This window comes from Pseudophryne corroboree, chromosome 12 (assembly GCF_028390025.1).
Source record: "Pseudophryne corroboree isolate aPseCor3 chromosome 12, aPseCor3.hap2, whole genome shotgun sequence".
Taxonomy (NCBI): domain Eukaryota; kingdom Metazoa; phylum Chordata; class Amphibia; order Anura; family Myobatrachidae; genus Pseudophryne; species Pseudophryne corroboree.
In genome coordinates this window covers 13,372,686-13,392,037 of record NC_086455.1, presented here as the reverse complement: position 1 = coordinate 13,392,037, position 19,352 = coordinate 13,372,686, and the positions used below count along the sequence as shown (strand labels likewise).

The window sequence follows — 19,352 nt, the reverse complement described above, 5'->3', positions numbered from 1 at the left end:
TCAAATAGTGGGCCTTTTCAACAGTTTTTGGTCCATTTTCACCATGCCTTTTAATTTTGATTGTTTTTTTTGTCGAATTGGCATGGGCGAAATGGACCAAAAAAACTGTTGAAAACACGTGGATCGATGGCAAATTTGCCGATCCACATGGTTTTCACCAGTGCAGATTTTTTGACCTGACGAAGAAACATCACGGGCATTGAATAGTTTGAATGTCAATCTGAAAATGGGCGAAAAGTGCTGCTTTTTGACTGATCAAAAAAACGGACTAATTGAATACCCCCCATAAGATGCATACACGCTCTGCAATATTTTAGGCAATATCACTCATTTTCCCCCTTTTGAGCGACATTGACTAAAATATTGCACAGTGGGCCTTTGCTGGTCAGGGGTGCGATCGCGTGTGCAGGAGAGCTGTACATCCCAGGACTTACTCTTCCAGTGCGATGATCGTGGCCAGTGCTGACGTCAGGAACACTCCCTCCAAACGCTGGGTCCAGCCTGCGTTTTTCCAGACACTCCTCAAAAACGGTCAGTTGCCACCCTCAAACGGTCACTTCCTGTCAATCGCCTTGCGATCGGCCGTGCGATCACTTTTCACGCACCATCCCGTCACAGCACGGTGTTTCCCGTTGCTGCATTCTGACGCGCCTGCACATTGCAACGCATACGCATGCGCAGTACAGACCTGATTGCAGGCTGAACGAAAATGCAGCCTAGCGATCAGGTCTGAATTACCCCAGTTGTGTATGCCGCAAACGACAGCTGATGTGTATTCCTGGGACCCCCTCTGTCGGCCAAAACTGCATGTACGGGCCAGCCGTGGCGTGACGTCACTGAGCGATATCGTTTGCGGTATCGGTCAGTGTGTTCCCACTTTTAGAAATATATATCCATTTTTGTTTAAATCCTTTCTAAATCTTTGTAAATATTTTTTGTTTGATTTCATTTACTAAACTTTTTGTTTCAGTGATGTCTGAAAGCTGCAACTTGAGCTATCTTAAGATGGGTACACGCTGATAGAGATCAATTGATCGGCAAATATATCTATAAACGGATCGGGCAGTGTGTTGAGCATACATACTACCTGATCCGTTGGGGACTGACGTCATGAACTGTACACACGCCCGCCCAGTTCAGCTGTCAATCACCGCTGACCGCCGCAGCATCTGTACGGGCGGTCAGCCGTCCGCCCGTACGCACACAGCGACGCACCAATATATCGTTAGATGTATTGGCCGTCGGCTGTGCTGCGGGGCTGACACGATACGCCGGTGAACGATGGAGTTCACAGACGTATCGGCCGTACACACTGGGCGACGGACCGCGCGATATATCGGCCGTTCAAGAGAACGGATGATATATCGGCCAGTGTGTACCCACCTTTACAGTACAAACAAATAATCTTGCTAAGACAGGATTCATATTTTACAGTAATACATTTTGCGTGTAAAGTTGCTTTCTGTGTGTAATTAGGGGGAGAATTAAGAGATAACATGGAGAGAGATAAAGTAGCAGCCAATCAGCTCCTAACTGCCATGTTACAGGCTGCGTTTGAAAAATGTCAGTTAGGAGCTGATTGGTTGATAATTTATCTCCATCCACTTTTTCTCGCTCCGCAGATTAGCAAATAGACCACAAAGTAGCAACCGATCAGCTCCTGACTGTCATTTTATAGGCTGCTACTTTATGTCTCTCCCCTTTATCTCCAGGGGCTGACTGACAACTTTCAGCCTGGGGGGCAGACTCAAGCAAGTGGCCCAGCTTTTCCCAGGGAATAATCCACAATCAGGTGACCCTGGAACACTTACATTGCACTGGCCTGGGGGGCAGATGGCACCCTGCCCCCCTGCCCAGCCAGCCCCTGTCTGTCTCTGTCCAAGCTTTGATAAATCTCCCCCACAGTCCCTAACTGCATAGACTCTGTATTCCAGGAGACATGACTGATTTGTGGGATACGGTCGTTAGGTCAACCACTGAAGGCCGACATGTGAATTAGGTCGACATGTACTAGGTCGACAGGTCAAAAGGTCGACATACGTTTTTCACTGTTTTTTTTTTTACTTTTTGGACTTTTTCATACTTTACGATCCACGTGGACTACGATTGGGAACGGTAACCTGTGACGAGCGCAGCGGTAGCGGAGAGAGGCACCGTGCCCGAAGCATGGGTAGTGAAGCGAGTGGACACGGTGCACTAATTGGGGTTCCCCGTCACTTTACGAAGAAAACGACACCAAAAAAAGTAAAAAACTCATGTCGACCTTTTCACCTGCCGACCTAGTACATGTCGACCTAATTCCCGTGTCGACCTTCAGTGGTCGACATAATGACTGTCGACTTAAGTTGAGTCAACTTAACAGCCCGTACACCTGATTTGTACAGGAGTACAGCGCAGTACGGTGAGGTTTAGGGAACACCAGGGGCCACAGATACGTTGGTCAGGATGACTCCTATTGGTTTGTTTCTGTACTGACATCGATTTCCTTTAAGGAACACTGTAATCTGTTTAGATAATGCAGCAATATTTCTGGAATTTATTAAAGTATTCACTACTAACACGTTTACTATTTTGACAGACCCCGAGGCAGATTCCCATATTACCATGACGGAAGAAGGTGAGGAACGTGTTTTAGGTGTCTCCCTGATATTATGGTCCATAATATAAAATGGTGGAGAAGGAGTTTGTGGTCTACAGGTTCATATAAATGGGAGCGTGGTTTCTGTTACGCAGTGCTTTTTTCTGACTTTTGACAAGAGAAAATGACCGCCATCATTTATTATTGCTTGCGCTTTTTTTTACGGTTTCAAATGTATTTTACGTACTGGTTTGGAGCTTTATATGCAACCAGATTGAGTGTATGTACTCTACAAATTCCATATTTCTAAAAATAAAATATTGTCTTCCTGAAATCTATTAATGGAATTCTTAGATTTGACTGTTTCCATCCTATCACCCAGAGCCGGCTTTAAGCATAGGCAAATTAGGCAAATGCCTAGGGCATTTGGTATGCTTAGGGCCAACAGCAGCTTCTGCTGATTAAAATTATATGCGGCATGCCTATATTCTGTGTGTGACTGTGGCTGTATCTGCATACGAAATGCTATGTTACAGTGTATTCCTGGAAATCACTGTAATGTAGCATTTCGTATGCAGATACAGCCGCAGTCGCCCACAGTATATAGGCATGCCCCATATCATTTTAATCAGCAGAAGCTGATTGTGCGTCCTAGCCACATGGTAATGCAAATAATAGGCATTTCGTAAACAAAAGGCGTCTAACGTTAGCAGAGCTGTCAGCTGACTCATGCCAGGCATCTCCTGCAGAACTAGCGGCGGTGCTAGGGGGCACCAGACAAAATCTTGCCTAGGACATCATATTGGTTAGGGCCGGCTCTGCTATCACCTCTGTCCTTACTGTCCTCTCACCTGTCCACGGACAGTCGTTACTGACAAATGTAATTACGATATGCAGATCATGTTTTTAATAGCCCTTCTCTGGACTGTTAATGATGTATCAGAACAGCACTAGTGACTATTTTTGTTTCATTTTACACATGTAAATATTACAGTTTGCCACATTTTTGGTAAAATAAATATCAATCTCTTGGCAGAGTGGATTATTGTGTGGCCGGTACTTGGGACCGTAATGCTGGTTCTTCTCCTCACCTTTGTCCTGCTCTTTATATATCAACAAAAAGTGGCTGCTTTATTCACAAGATGTGGCCAACACCAGCCAAACACAGGTAATCATTAAATGTGATTATTTCATGTACATCATATTTGTGTTAAGCTGAATGATCCATCAGTTTTAAAGGTATACCTGAGAGTAAAAACTTTATAGTTTAAGGCAGAAACAGTGATACAAATCTATTTCCTGGCCGATCTTTTGGTGGTTACACCTATCACAGTTGGATGACCAGACCCTCATGGGTGGCGCTAATCTAGTTCTCTGATCAAACTGACCCTGGGCTCCAACTGGTTCACACCCCCATGGCCGGTGTGAGATTTGAAAATAAAATAATACTTTTAATATTATACATTTTACATAGAATCTACATTCTCTCTGGTTAGGATCATTCATATATAGAAAGGATGAGAGATTTGTAACTACAATCAAGACTTTACGGTAGTTTACTTCTTGCCATGGAGGGGGGTAATCACACCCCTTTTTTTAATGACAAGGATTGTAATCTGCCTACTCCATTGCAATGTCATATAATAATGATTGCATTTAAAAGTGTTTACTGTTTTGTTAGGGCAAGCACCCTTTAAATCAGTGGCGGAACAAGCAAGCGGTGGGCCCAGGTGCGACAAAATGCTTTGGGCCCCCCCCCATCCAAGTCCACCCCAGGGGCAGTGCGCGCCGCAGGCGCGCGCAAAAATACATAGTGGCGTGGCTTCGTGGGGAAGGGGTGTGGCCACAAAATAATACCAACACAGTAGTCTCCATTATTCAAATTACGCCGCACAGTAGCACCACTACACCAGGTAGAGACCCTTTTACACCTTACAGCGAACAGATTCCTCTTTTTACACATTACAGCAGACAGCGTGCCCTTTTTACACATAACGGCAGACCGCGTGCCCTTGTTACACATTACGGCAGACAGCGTGCCCTTTTTACACATTACAGCAGACAGCGTGCCCTTGTTACACATAGCGGCAGACAGCGTGCCCTTTTTACACATTACGGCAGACAGCGTGCCCTTGTTACACATTACGGCAGACCGCGTGCCCTTGTTACACATTACGGCAGACAGCGTGCCCTTGTTACACATTACGGCAGACAGCGTGCCCATTTTTACACATTACGGCAGACAGCGTGCCCTTGTTACACATTACGGCAGACCGCGTGCCCTTGTTACACATTACGGCAGACAGCGTGCCCTTGTTACACATTACGGCAGACAGCGTGCCCTTGTTACACATTACGGCAGACAGCGTCCCCATTTTTACACATTACGGCAGGCAGATTCCCCATTTTTACACATAGCAGCAGGCAGATTCCCCATTTTTACACATAGCGTCAGGCAGTCCCCCTGTTTTACACATAGCGTCAGGCAGTCCCCCTTTTTTACACATTACGGCAGGCAAATTCCCCTTTTTACACATTGCGTCGGGCAGATTACCCCTTTTTACACATAGCGGCAGGCAGTCCCCCCTTTTTACACATTGCGGCAGGCAGTCCCCCCTTTTTACACACTGCGGCAGGCAGTCCCCCCTTTTTACACATTGCGGCAGGCAGTCCCCCCTTTTTACACATTGCGGCAGGTAGGCCCCCCTTTTTAGACATTGCGGCAGGCAGTCCCCCCTTTTTACACATTGCGGCAGGCAGTCCCCCCTTTTTACACATTGCGGCAGGTAGGCCCCCCTTTTCACACATTGCGGCAGGCAGTCCCCCCTTTTTACACAGTGCGGCAGGTAGTCCCCCATTTTTACACAGTGCGGCAGGCAGTCCCCCCTTTTTACACAGTGCGGCAGGTAGTCCCCCATTTTTACACATTGCGGCAGGTAGGCCCCCCTTTTTAGACATTGCGGCAGGCAGTCCCCCCTTTTTACACATTGCGGCAGGCAGTCCCCCCTTTTTACACATTGCGGCAGGTAGGCCCCCCTTTTCACACATTGCGGCAGGCAGTCCCCCCTTTTTACACAGTGCGGCAGGTAGTCCCCCATTTTTACACAGTGCGGCAGGCAGTCCCCCCTTTTTACACATTGCGGCAGGTAGGCCCCCCTTTTCACACATTGCGGCAGGCAGTCCCCCCTTTTTACACAGTGCGGCAGGCAGTCCCCCCTTTTTACACATTGCGGCAGGTAGGCCCCCCTTTTCACACATTGCGGCAGGCAGTCCCCCCTTTTTACACAGTGCGGCAGGTAGTCCCCCATTTTTACACAGTGCGGCAGGCAGTCCCCCCTTTTTACACAGTGCGGCAGGCAGTCCCCCCTTTTTACACAGTGCGGCAGGTAGTCCCCCATTTTTACACAGTGCGGCAGGTAGTCCCCCATTTTTACACATTGCGGCAGGCAGGCACAAGAAAGAAGGAAAGAAGGAAAGAAAGAAAGAAAGAAAGAAGGAAAGAAGGAAAGAAGGAAAGAAAGAAAGAAAGAAAGAAGAATTATACTTACCCTCTCCGCTGGCTCAGGCTCCTCGGTGCAGCGTCAGAGACGATTCCCGGGCTGGAGAGAAGGAGGAGGAGGGAGGCTGAGAAGGGAGCCGCAGCAGCGCTGTGTTACTGGTGGAGGCGCTGCTGCTGCTGCCCCTCTGCTTCCCTATAGGCTGTTCTCGGAAGACAGCCTATAGGGAAGCAGAGGGGCAGCAGCAGCAGCGCCTCCACCAGTAACAAAGCGCTGCTGCGGCTCCCTTCTCAGCCTCCCTCCTCCTCCTTCCCCCATCTGTAGTACCGCTGCTCCTCTCCTCTCTTCGCCGGGCGGCTGTGCGCTGCGGGCAGCGGTTGCCCGCAGCGCACAGCGGCATGTAATGAGTCAGTTTGACTCATTACATGCTTGGGCCCCTGGACAGAGGCGGGCCCCAGTGCAGTGCACTGCCTGCACTGCCGGTAGTTCCGCCTCTGCTTTAAATACTACTGTATGTGTATATATATATATATATATATATATATATATATATATATTTTTAGAAAGTGAAGAAAAGGGCGCCTACTAGTGTCTAATAAAATTATAGAACTGATGTGATTGAGAACAGGAGACTACTTATCTGTCATAAATAGACTTTTGCTTCAGTCATAGGACCAGTACAGGTACATGAAAAAAGAAGAACAAAATAACATAGCGCGTACTGTTTTTACGCAATCACAATCTACAGATCATATAAACAAATTGTGTGTTAAAAAACTTTTTTACACAGTGCGGCAGGCAGTCCCCCCTTTTTACACATTGCGGCAGGTAGGCCCCCCTTTTCACACATTGCGGCAGGCAGTCCCCCCTTTTTACACAGTGCGGCAGGCAGTCCCCCCTTTTTACACATTGCGGCAGGTAGGCCCCCCTTTTCACACATTGCGGCAGGCAGTCCCCCCTTTTTACACAGTGCGGCAGGTAGTCCCCCATTTTTACACAGTGCGGCAGGCAGTCCCCCCTTTTTACACAGTGCGGCAGGCAGTCCCCCCTTTTTACACAGTGCGGCAGGTAGTCCCCCATTTTTACACAGTGCGGCAGGTAGTCCCCCATTTTTACACATTGCGGCAGGCAGGCACAAGAAAGAAGGAAAGAAGGAAAGAAAGAAAGAAGGAAAGAAGGAAAGAAGGAAAGAAAGAAAGAAAGAAGGAAAGAAGGAAAGAAGGAAAGAAGGAAAGAAGGAAAGAAGGAAAGAAAGAAAGAAAGAAAGAAGAATTATACTTACCCTCTCCGCTGGCTCAGGCTCCTCGGTGCAGCGTCAGAGACGATTCCCGGGCTGGAGAGAAGGAGGAGGAGGGAGGCTGAGAAGGGAGCCGCAGCAGCGCTGTGTTACTGGTGGAGGCGCTGCTGCTGCTGCCCCTCTGCTTCCCTATAGGCTGTTCTCGGAAGACAGCCTATAGGGAAGCAGAGGGGCAGCAGCAGCAGCGCCTCCACCAGTAACAAAGCGCTGCTGCGGCTCCCTTCTCAGCCTCCCTCCTCCTCCTTCCCCCATCTGTAGTACCGCTGCTCCTCTCCTCTCCTCTCTTCGCCGGGCGGCTGTGCGCTGCGGGCAGCGGTTGCCCGCAGCGCACAGCGGCATGTAATGAGTCAGTTTGACTCATTACATGCTTGGGCCCCTGGACAGAGGCGGGCCCCAGTGCAGTGCACTGCCTGCACTGCCGGTAGTTCCGCCTCTGCTTTAAAAACTTTCTGGGTAAAGGTAAATCCCATAAATTTAAAATCCACAGCCAGGGATTTTGTATCGAAAGTTTTTCACCATAAAACACACATAAAACAAAGGTAGAAGTACAAAATATATAGTTTTCAATCTATAGATAAAATGGACCAATTATGTGTTTAAAAACTTTCTGGGTATATGCAAGTCCCAAAAATTTAAAATCCACAGCCAGGGATTTTTTAAAAAGTTTTTTCACAAAATTTAATAAAACACATAAAACATGAAAGGTAGAAGTAATGTGAGCGTACAAGATAAAATTGAATAACAAGCTTATCTGTCCATATTAGGACTGGGATACATCAGATCTTTCGTAAGCATCCAAGATAAATAGTAAAATTTCAAACGTACAAAAGTTAAATATTAAAACCGCTTATCTGCCCATAAGGGAAGTTCAGGTGCATCAGTCCCAACGCGTTTCGTCCTTAATTAGACTTCATCATGGGGAAGTCTAATTAAGGACGAAACGCGTTGGGACTGATGCACCTGAACTTCCCTTATGGGCAGATAAGCGGTTTTAATATTTAACTTTTGTACGTTTGATATTTTACTATTTATCTTGGATGCTTACGAAAGATCTGATGTATCCCAGTCCTAATATGGACAGATAAGCTTGTTATTCAATTTTATCTTGTACGCTCACATTACTTCTACCTTTCATGTTTTATGTGTTTTATTAAATTTTGTGAAAAAACTTTTTAAAAAATCCCTGGCTGTGGATTTTAAATTTTTGGGACTTGCATATACCCAGAAAGTTTTTAAACACATAATTGGTCCATTTTATCTATAGATTGAAAACTATATATTTTGTACTTCTACCTTTGTTTTATGTGTGTTTTATGGTGAAAAACTTTCGATACAAAATCCCTGGCTGTGGATTTTAAATTTATGGGATTTACCTTTACCCAGAAAGTTTTTTAACACACAATTTGTTTATATGATCTGTAGATTGTGATTGCGTAAAAACAGTACGCGCTATGTTATTTTGTTCTTCTTTTTTCATGTACCTGTACTGGTCCTATGACTGAAGCAAAAGTCTATTTATGACAGATAAGTAGTCTCCTGTTCTCAATCACATCAGTTCTATAATTTTATTAGACACTAGTAGGCGCCCTTTTCTTCACTTTCTAAAAATTTTATTTATGTGTTTTCCAAGCACATATTTATTGCTTAAGGTTGCAGCCACTCTTATATTAGAGGAAGTGTCACTTATTTTATACACTTGATTTCATATCTTCACTATTTATTAGTGGTAGTGCACCGTGATATCTGAGCGCCCCCGTTTCTCTTTTCGACCATATATATATATATATATATATGTGTGTGTGTTTGTGTATACATATATACACATATTTTCCACACACAGCAGGCACTCCAAATCCAAGCGTATAGTGGTAGCGGTTCACAGCTCAGCAGTATATACAAGAGATAACAGGTAGCGGCATATTTATATATATATATATATATATATATATATATATATATATATAAAACCTCTTCCAAATATGGCACTCCACGGTCTCACATCAAAAATAATAACAGCTCACTGCTGGGCTTGTGTCAGAAACGTTTCGGATTTAATATCCTTTGTCAAGCATTGCAATGCTTGACAAAGGATATTAAATCCGAAACGTTGCTGACACAAGCCAAGCAGTGAGCTATTATTTTTGATGTGAGACCGTGGAGTGCCATATTTGGAAGAGGTTGTATGATGTTACAAAGAGCACCGCGGCAGCTGAACAGAAGTGAGAGTGCCGGTTGATAGCCAATATATATATATATATATATATACAGTGTATTTGTATATATATATCCTTCCAAAAGGAGCCTGGCACTCGAATGATCTTGATTCAGCTGCTCCCAGTGCCGAACCCTGAGAGCATGTTTTCGGATGGTGAATCTGAGTTGTCAACGTTTCAGAGGATATCCGTTCCTCCTTCATCAGGACATTATGTCCTGATGAAGGAGGAACTGATATACTCTGAAACGTTGATAGCTCAGATTAAATTGCTGTAAATTGTTACAACGTCTCCTGCGAGTGCCGTCCATTCCCCATCCTAATATATATAATCACTCCCATTAGGCAGTGAATCTACATGCATCGAAATATGCATCTCCCAGTCACCGCCGAGGAACACCCAAATAATTTCCAATACATTTCTGATGCCGTGTGTCTCAGTCGCTAGTGTGACACTGCTGGACGCATGCGCTGTGCGACTGTTTAGCTACTTAGACACATGCACAATTATTAAACATCAACCATTTGAGCGAATACCAGCATCAGCGTGCGACTCACAATCAGGTGCACTACCATCAGTGACGTATAGTGTTCACAATGCAAGTTACACCCTAATATGTCACTGTGCTTCCTTTGTTTTAGATAAGACGTTTGTTAAATCCAGGGACAGGTGAGTAATACTGTAGGGGGGAAGTTATGTCTTCTGTAACATACCGGGGCTTATGCTGGACACTACTTACTACTGCAGCAAATAACAGTAATCGCATAGTCCTGTTTAATTAGAACAGATCCCAGATGCGCTGTCAGAGCTGCCAGTAATAGGATTGTCAGTCCCACTTAAAGAAAATACAAAATATAAAAGAAAACTGGCGCTGACAGTGTCTCTCCAATAATAAAAGTGGATGGATAAAAGTTATTTTAACAATAACACTAATACATCACAATTTGTAGAAAAAGTAAAAAGGGGAATACAATATATTACTGGGATGTAGAGAATTGATATTAGCTGATCAAATAATATCCACATGGGATCTCGGGCTAGATGGCAAATGTTCCCTGGGGCGGAGTATCATGTAGTACAGCTGGTTTTACCCGTGGTGATGGTCTGTCCGAGTGTTCTAGATGTTTCCAGCAGGCAAGCTGTCCGTCGGCAGTCTACATGGTCTTTCCAATCAATGCTCTTTGGTGATAAAGTCCCACAAAGGAAATCTTTACCAGGGAATCTTTCAATAGTCCATATCTGGATCCGTAATCAAGTGGATCAATGTGGTGGCAGTTTGTCGAGCTTCACAAGATATCGTAATACTGGTCTGATCAATTACAAGCTAAAGTCCAGTGCAGAGAGTATTATTTATTTTACTCACGTAGCAATTAACAGTTAATTACATTCATATCTGACATTATATTATTGTATTACAGAGTTGGAGAAACGCAGTCAAATGAAGATACACACAGATCAGAGTCTATAAGTATGGATCAGGGAGAATATAGCAATAGTAAGTAACTAAGCGATAAGCCGCTGTCCCCATGTTTTACCTGATTCACCAGAATTCCATCCTCTGCAGTCTCCAATGAAACCAACACACCCATGTGATACCATATAAGTGACAGATGCCACGCCACTCTTCAGGTATCCACTCCCATTCCCATTACCTTATGGGAGTGCTTTGTGTATCATGAATAAATATATGGATGAGAGATGGGAGGTATCAATGCAGTCTATGGGGGGTATCCAATTACCTGCGATAATGCCGGAGCAAAAAAATTGGGTTTTTTTTTTGTTTTGTTTTTAATCACTGATGTTTTTTTACTAGTTTCCAATTACATCACCCCATTTTTTCGCAAAAATACATAAGGTCCGCAAAAGGCCACGGACCTATGTCTTTTTGCGGCACTTATTGCGGCAAATATATTCACTTTTCTGGAATTTGGTTTGGCAGGTGAAACCAATCCCTGATGAGTGCCGGCTATTGCGGCTAATAAGATTGCACCCGGAGAACCAATAAGCCACGGTAAATTACAGCAGCTAATTGGATACCTCCCTTTGTAGATTATTATTATTATTATCCTTTATATGGTGCCACAAGGGATCCGCAGCGCCTAACAAAGTACATAAAAAAATGAGCAAAACAAGAAAACAGTGACGTACAGTACAAGACTATGCAGGAGAGGAACACGATATATACACATTGTTGCACCAGGGGACAAGACACTGAGAGAAGCATCAGGGAGGCAGAAACTGAGGGTTAGGTGTCGTTGTATGGAGTAGAAGATTGTCTATGTAAGAGAAGAGGGCCCTGCTCAGTGTCAACTGGGGCATGAAGGGCCCACCGGGGGGATGCTGTTGTAGGGCCCATGCTTAAGGGTGTGGCCAGGCTACAGTGGGGGGCGTGGCCAGCCACCACAGAGGTTTGGCTAACCAATACAGAGTAAATGTTCTGTTCCCTTGGTAAATAATAAATATATAATAATCCATATTCTTGTGAAGTATAATGTAACATAAGTATAATGCATAATTCAGGTGCACTAGGATAGAGTCTGGAACCTGATCCCTAGAGGAGGAGGAGGAGGAGGAGGGCCTACTGGCAGTGGGGCCCACCGGTGGTTTCCCCTGTTCTCCTGTGGGCCAGTCCAACCCTGGCCCTGCTCGTGAGAGCTTACATTCTTAAGGGGAGGGGCAGACAGAGAGGGGTGACACAGATGGGGTAGACTGTGAGTGTGATGGAGCAGAATTTATTTCATTGATTTGCGGCCGTGGTATGGAAGGTTTTTTTACAATCAATAAATATACTCTGAGCTATACAGGGCTAAACCTGAGATTTGTCATTAATCTGAACTGTTTCCCTAGTGAACCTTTAGCCAGAGTTCCGCTACAGGCCCCTCCCTGGTGTGCAGCCGTGCGCCTGACTGTGCAAGGACAGAGATGTGCTCTCTATGCGCCTATAGACGCTGTAACTCCGCTCTGTGCCTTTTTATACACCGTACCATCAGAACTTGCACAGTCCCACACTAGGCGCAGACTCTCCGTCAGAGTACGGCATCCCATGTCCTCTAATAAGCATCTAAATACACAACCACTCATACGACATGCCCGGGGTGCTCCCATAACTCGCACATAAGATGGACCATCTGCAGGCGTCTGCATAGCCACCACACAGTCACTGCCCAGGAACATCCAATATATTTCCAGGACACTTCTGAGTCCAGAGGCGGATTGTGATGGAAAACCACCCCGGGAAACTTATAGAAGGAGCCCTAATGGGGGTGCAGTCTGATGAGGGGGTGGGGTCTATTGAAGGGGCGGGATCCCTCCTTATGGGGCCTGGTTATACTCGTTTGTGGCTTTCCTTGCATCCTTTGCTGCAGTTGTGTCTGAGACCAGGGGCTGTTTGAGAACTAAGTGTCCCTGCTAAATTTTGTAGTGGCCCGACATGGGCAGCACCAGATGTATAACATGATGTGTAGCCATGGCAGCATCACTGGATGGCAGAGTTACTGCACTGCAGAGATGGAATAACAGAATGAATGGGGGCAATGCAGTGTACTGAGTGCTGTGGGCTGCCTGTCATGTGGGGGGTGGGGCCACACACAAAACAGGCCCACAGACGCGTCGTCCTGCCAGGGATCTTCCTGGTGATCCCTATGGCCGGTCCACCCCTGTTTGAGTCCATGTGTCTCAGTCGCCGCTGTGACTTTGTATGCGTGCACCGTGGGGGACACGCATTGTGCGGCTTTTTCATGACATCAACACACGCACATTTGAAAAACATCAAAGGGTGAATGCCAGCACTATATCCCACTCAGAATCCGCCCCAGAGAGTGCTCCTTGCATGTATTGTACGGGACGTTCTACATATGGTAAGTAAAAAAGAATGAACAAAAGTATGAAAACTGGTTGTGTATGAAATCCCTGCGGTCGGGTTCCCGATGGCCAGAATCCTGACTGATCCCAGTAAGTATTTAAACTCTACCCCTAATCCTAACCCACCCATCCTGCAACCTAAGCCTATTTGTCTCCCCCTCCCCCTAGTGCCTAATCCCAATTCCTCTATTTACGGTCAGGATACACCAGGATGGCGCTCTCTGTATTTTGACTGTCGGGAACCTGACGCATTCCATGAACACATGACAAACTAAGTAACAGTCACCAAAGGTAACAAACAATACCCATCCACCAAGGCTGAACCACAATGCGTTGTTACAATTTATTTTCTCCGCTGGAATGAGTAAACTTTCTTTTTAAATGTAATTTTCTTACGATGTGTACAGCTATTCCGCCCGTAACTTCCATATAACACCAAGGCGCCGGGTGTCCTGGAACAATAACCCAGATACTGTAATTGTTGCAAATAAATATATAAATCTTTACGTATTAACTAGGTGCTTCATCGCGCCCTACGGGCGCTCTTCACACCGTCGCAAGGGGCTACGCCCCCTTAACCCTTGCATGCCTTTCTGAGGTTTAATATTTGTATTATATGGAGTATTACCTGCATTCCTTTGTTAGTGGTTAAATATTGCACAATGAAAGGGCGTGCGATGGTGAAGGAGGCGCAGCCCCTTGCGACGGCGTGAACAGCACCTGCAGGGCACGATGTACAGAATGTAGCGGGTGCGGGGGAGACTGCGGATGGTGTCTGTAGATGCTGCGGGTGGAGGGGAGGCAGAAGTGGGGGTGGGGCCCGGATGGGGAAGGTTCGGGAGGTGCTGCGCGTGGGGGAGGGGCAGAGGAGTGGGGGATGCAGATGGGGGAGGGGTCCGGAGGCACTGAAGGTGGGGGAGGGGCAGGGCTGCCACGGGTGGGAGAGGGGCAGGTGTGGGGATGTTGTGGATGGATGAAGGGTTCCGAAGGTGCTGTGGGATGGGAAGGGACGGGAGTGCCGGGGGTGGGGTAGGGGACCGCAGGCACCATGGGTAGGGTAGGGGCAGGTACAGGTGTTGCGGCGGATGGGAAAGGAGGTCCGGAGGTGCTGCAGGTGGTGGAGGGGCAGGTGCGGGGGTGCCATTGGTGGGGGAGGGTGGGTGAGGGGGGGACCGCTGATGGAGGAGGGTGTCTGCAGATGCTGCGGGTGGAGGGGGGCAGGTGTGGGGGGAGACATATAAGGGGGGTGAATGGTGGAAGGGGCCTGGAGGTGCTGTGGGTGGTGAAGGGGTGGAGGAGTGGGAGCCACGGGTGGTGTAGGGGGGCTGGAGGCACAGCATGTGGGGGAGGGGTGGAGTGCCGCATGTGGTGGAGGGGAAGGTGTGGAGGTGTGGTGCATTGGGGAGAGGTCTGGAGGCGCTGCGGGTACTGTATATGCCATAAAAGGTAGTTGGAGGGTATGCAGTAACAGGGCCAGGACAGGGGTGACAGGGTCAGTACAGGGTTGACGGGGCCAGGACAGTGGTGACAGGGTCAGAACAGGGGTGACGGGGCCAGGACAGGGGTGACGGGGCCAGGACAGAAATGATAGGGACAGAATAAGGGTGACAGGGCCAGGATAAGGGTGAAAGGGCCAGGATAAGGGTGGCAGGGCAAGGCCAGGGGTGACAGGGACATGACAGAACACAGGGCACGGGAGAGATTGGTAATAGGGACAAAACAGTGGTGACAGACAGATGTGTCTTACCGGAGTCACTGCTGCTGGCTGCTGCTGTTCCACTCCAACCTGTTGGGATCTGCTGCTGCTGCTGGAGACTTGGCATGGCTGACTCTCTCAGGCTGGATTCCTGCTTCCTCTGCCCATCCGCCTCCCTCCCCCCCTCCTCAGTCACACACCGCAGACCTCGCGCAGCTGCCGGGCACTGTGGTAAGGTGAGACTGGAAATGAGCCCCCAGGAGATGCTGCGGCTGGAGGGAGGAGGAGGTCATAGCATGCACGTGGCGCGGACCTCACGGCTTTCGGGCACTGTGGTAAGGGAAGACTGGGAGTGACTGGTTAGCTCCCAGGAGACGCTGCGGCTGGAGGGAGGAGTGGGTCAGAGCCTGCAAGCAGCTCGGATTTCTGCAGCGCTACCCGCCAGCTAAAGTGTGTGAAGGAGCTGGGTGCACCTCACTGCGGGTGGCAGTGCTGCAGCTAGCGGTGGGGTTGCCGGGGCTGGAGATAACAGAGGCAGTACGGAACCTGCACAGCGGCAGGTGCCCCACAAAACTGCAGCTAAGAAGCGTGGAGTGTGCCAGAAACTAAGTGACGCTCCTCCGCACCAAAGAGACCATGCTGAGTATGCCGATGTGGGGGGTCAAGCACACAGTGAGCCGGTGCCCGTCTGTCTGTATGACATACCCCTCACACACCCCCATACCTCCCAAATGTCCCGATTTTCGCGGGACAGTCCCATTTTTTGGGGTCTGTCCCGCTGTCCCACCCGCGGGTCGCAGTGTCCGGCGGTGGGGGGGGCAGTTGGAAAGCTCCTGTACTCGCTGTTCTGCTTAGCAGAGCAGCGGTGAATAGTGGAGACAGAGGGAGAGGGGGCATCAGGGGGTCCGGATTAATGGGGGGTTCCAGCAGCAGAGTCGGATTAAGGTGGGGGCAGGGGATACGTACCGTTGGCCCCACAGTTTTAGGGGGCCCCCCGGCTGGAGTAGCTCTGTTCCAGCTCAGAAGCTCCCCCCCCCGTCCTGCCAGCAACAGCGGCAGCATTGTGCTACAGTCAGCACACGCTGCTGCGTATTGGCAGGTCTGTGGTGTTGCAGGGAGGCAGCAGCCTCCCTGCTTTCTTCTCCCTGTGCGGGTGTGTAGGGGGGAGCGACCACCCCCTCTGGATTTACCCCTAGCTGAGGGGCCAAAATCCCATCAAAAAAATAAAAATCGAAATTTGCATAAGGGGGCGTGGCCGCGCGGTCCGCGATTAGGCCACGCCCCCAACACACAGCAATGAGATAGGGCTCCCCTGTCACAAGTGCCCTGGGACCCCCGGACTCATAATGAGCCCCTGGGAGCATGCCAGCAGCTCACAGAGCGCTGGGCATGCCCCCTCACTGACGAAAACGGGGCCCTCCCGTGAAGCCACGCCCCTTTTCGCCTAGTGTGTGTCCCTCCTTCTGCCTGGATAAAGCTCCTGCAGAAAGCTGGGAGGTCTGCACCCCTGCCTGTGCCATGCCCAATGCCCATGCTATCTGCTTCTGCTCCTAGTCTCCTGTAGATTTGGCCAGATCTCTGTGACTCATTTGACTAACTCCGCCCACTGTTGTGACTCCGCCCAGCGTTAGCAAATGAATCACAAGGTCACAGAATAGGGCTATTATATAGGAGATGAAGCATTACATTCGCTACATGCTACAGGTATCTGAACCTACAATAATAACATACACTTACCTTGGTTTTTCCCATCCTCAGTACCGGCCAGAGGAAGAGATGTGAGTTATGTCTACATTGATATTAATCGGCTACAAGAAGGTCAGTGTCCTGTTCTGTGTCTTATAGATCATTTATATGCTGTTGTCTATGGATTCCTCTGTAACCACAGCTCCAATCAGGGGCGCCGAAACGTGTTGTGGTTGAAGGGACGTATATAAAAATAAATATTGGGGCCCCCCCTCCTCCACGATTATCCTCACCACCTGAGTCCCCCCCTTTAATGCAGCTGTGATTATAACTTCACTTATTGTGCCGCTATAGCTTTGAGTAAGAGGCAAATCAGGAAGCAATAGTGTTGGCACGGGGCGTGCGCAATGAAGCACTTTGCGGCTCGCTGCGCTCTATACGCTGCAGGCTTGGTGGCGAGCTATGCACGCCACAGGTTCTATTCTCCCTCTGTGGATCTCGTGGACACCCATAGAGGGGAATCACCTACCTCGCCGGTATACCGGCGGCGATATGGTGCCCCTGTCGGGATCCCAGCGTCGGTATTGCGACAGCCCGGGATCCCGAGGAGCGGTGTGCTATCCGCATACCGTCTCCAGCTAATCCTGATGATATGTGGAAAAAATGATAAGTCACAAAAGTGCGCATAGCGGTTTTCAGTAACATCTGAATGATTTTCCATCACAATACAATACTATGGCGATGGCGAATCATTAGATACCGTGGAGAAAAGTGATTTTCTCTGTGCTTTCATACATGCCGGAGTACGGTTTAGGTGTCATTAGCGCTGGTTATAGCACATTTGACACTTACCTCTTGGTACATTTCCCCCCCATGGTACAACATATTACAGTGAATGTAATGATACAATATAACAGCACATAACGTATGAGAGAGCTGGTTATACTCCCATGGTAGTGATGAGCCCAGCAGCGGGTAATTACCTTCACACCCTGCATGCATCATCGCTTGGAGAATGATAAAATGGAAAGAGATAAAGTAGCAGCTAATCAGCTCCTAACTGCCATGTCACAGGCTGTGTTTGACAGCTAGGAGCTGGTTGGTTGTTACTTTATCTCTCTCCATTTTTTAACTCTCCAAACGATGATGCATGCCCCTCCCCCCGAATGTCACCTTGTCATTCATGGTCCTGTATGTATTGTTTTAATTCAGTCCATGAACAGGTCATGAATCATGTTTCTGCTTCCTTCCTCCAGCCTCCTCCGCTCCTACAGAAGGAAACGTGAGTATTTAGGAATCTAATGAAGACCAGATAAATTTGGTCCCCAATAAATGTAGACATCTTCTGAGATCTCATTTAAGTCAAGTGTCACATGGAGATATGACTATCACATTCTGTCTGCTCATCGTTGAGAAGGAATAGAAGAACCTTCCATCTCTCCACTACAGAAGGGGATAAATGTAAGAAGCAGTGAGAAGAGAGAAGTGAGCCGGTGGAGAAGCTGGCCATGAGAACCAATCAGCTGCTCTGTATAATTTTATAGTATGCAAATTCTAAATATTACTTCAATGCTGATTGGTTGCCATGGGCAACTTCTCCACTGGCTCACTTCTCCTCTCTTATCACTGCTTCATACATTTACCCCATAATGCATTGCACGCAGCCAGCTTCCAACAACCTGCAATAACCTGCATCGCGTTCTCAACAAACAACCAAAAAATGCACTTATTTCTCCCATTATAAATGAACCGGTGACAACTAAATGTCATGGGCTGTGTATTGTTTTGTTTTGTTCAGGGTGAATATTCTGTTACATACACTACAGTTAAGCCACTGGGAACAAGACACCCTCAAGAGACGCCTGACCCTTCCGACATCTACCAGAACTTCACTGCCAAAGACCACTGACGCGTTTAACATTTATACTAAGCACACGTTGGCCTCCTGTACAAAGTTCTCAAGTTGCACACCACAAAACGCGTTGGTGTGTCTGACCCAGACAATGCACGACTGTTCCACTCTTGGAAGCTTCCTCTGCAATCTAGAGGAGAACAGAGGAGGAAACCCACGACGGGGAACCACTCCCTGCCAACCTTCACATCAAGGTCCAACCTTTCACCTCTAGAACAAACCCATTCATCAAAATAAACTTTAGACTTTTTTTTCTACTATCAGTTTGATGTTATTTTTGGGTTAAATAAATAATTTGTATTGTTTTTCATGACTTTGCACTTTTATGAGTGTGACTGTTTCATTATATTGTGTGAAATGTGGTTTTTCACTAAGGGGGCTATTCAGTAGCAGACACTACTGAGATGCGATCGCTTTTCCCTGCTTGTACCCACAGTGTGCACGCAGGGGCCGTGACATGGCATTGCAGGGGCATCACACGCGGGTGCTGCGACCCGGAAAATGGCCGCTCTGCGTCTGCCTTCGCAGCCAGGCTACAGAGGCAGGGGGCATCCACAATTCAGCGATTTCAGTGACGCAATTGAATTGTGATCGCATCGCTGTCGGCCATTT

At 47.7% G+C, this 19,352-nt stretch overlaps 1 protein-coding gene across 1 annotated transcript in view; it reads left to right on the top strand.

The window, feature by feature from the left end:
- LOC134980280 (Fc receptor-like protein 3) overlaps positions 1-19,045 on the top strand; it is a 66,324-nt gene extending 47,279 nt beyond the window's left edge. The window contains exons 9-15 of the mRNA XM_063947028.1: positions 2,579-2,617; positions 3,615-3,746; positions 10,227-10,254; positions 11,004-11,080; positions 16,901-16,960; positions 18,085-18,110; positions 18,627-19,045. Coding sequence (XP_063803098.1) covers positions 2,579-2,617; positions 3,615-3,746; positions 10,227-10,254; positions 11,004-11,080; positions 16,901-16,960; positions 18,085-18,110; positions 18,627-18,737 — 473 coding nt within the window. The 3' untranslated portion in view covers positions 18,738-19,045. The remainder of the gene's footprint in view (positions 1-2,578; positions 2,618-3,614; positions 3,747-10,226; positions 10,255-11,003; positions 11,081-16,900; positions 16,961-18,084; positions 18,111-18,626) is intronic.
- Positions 19,046-19,352: the final 307 nt, after the last annotated feature.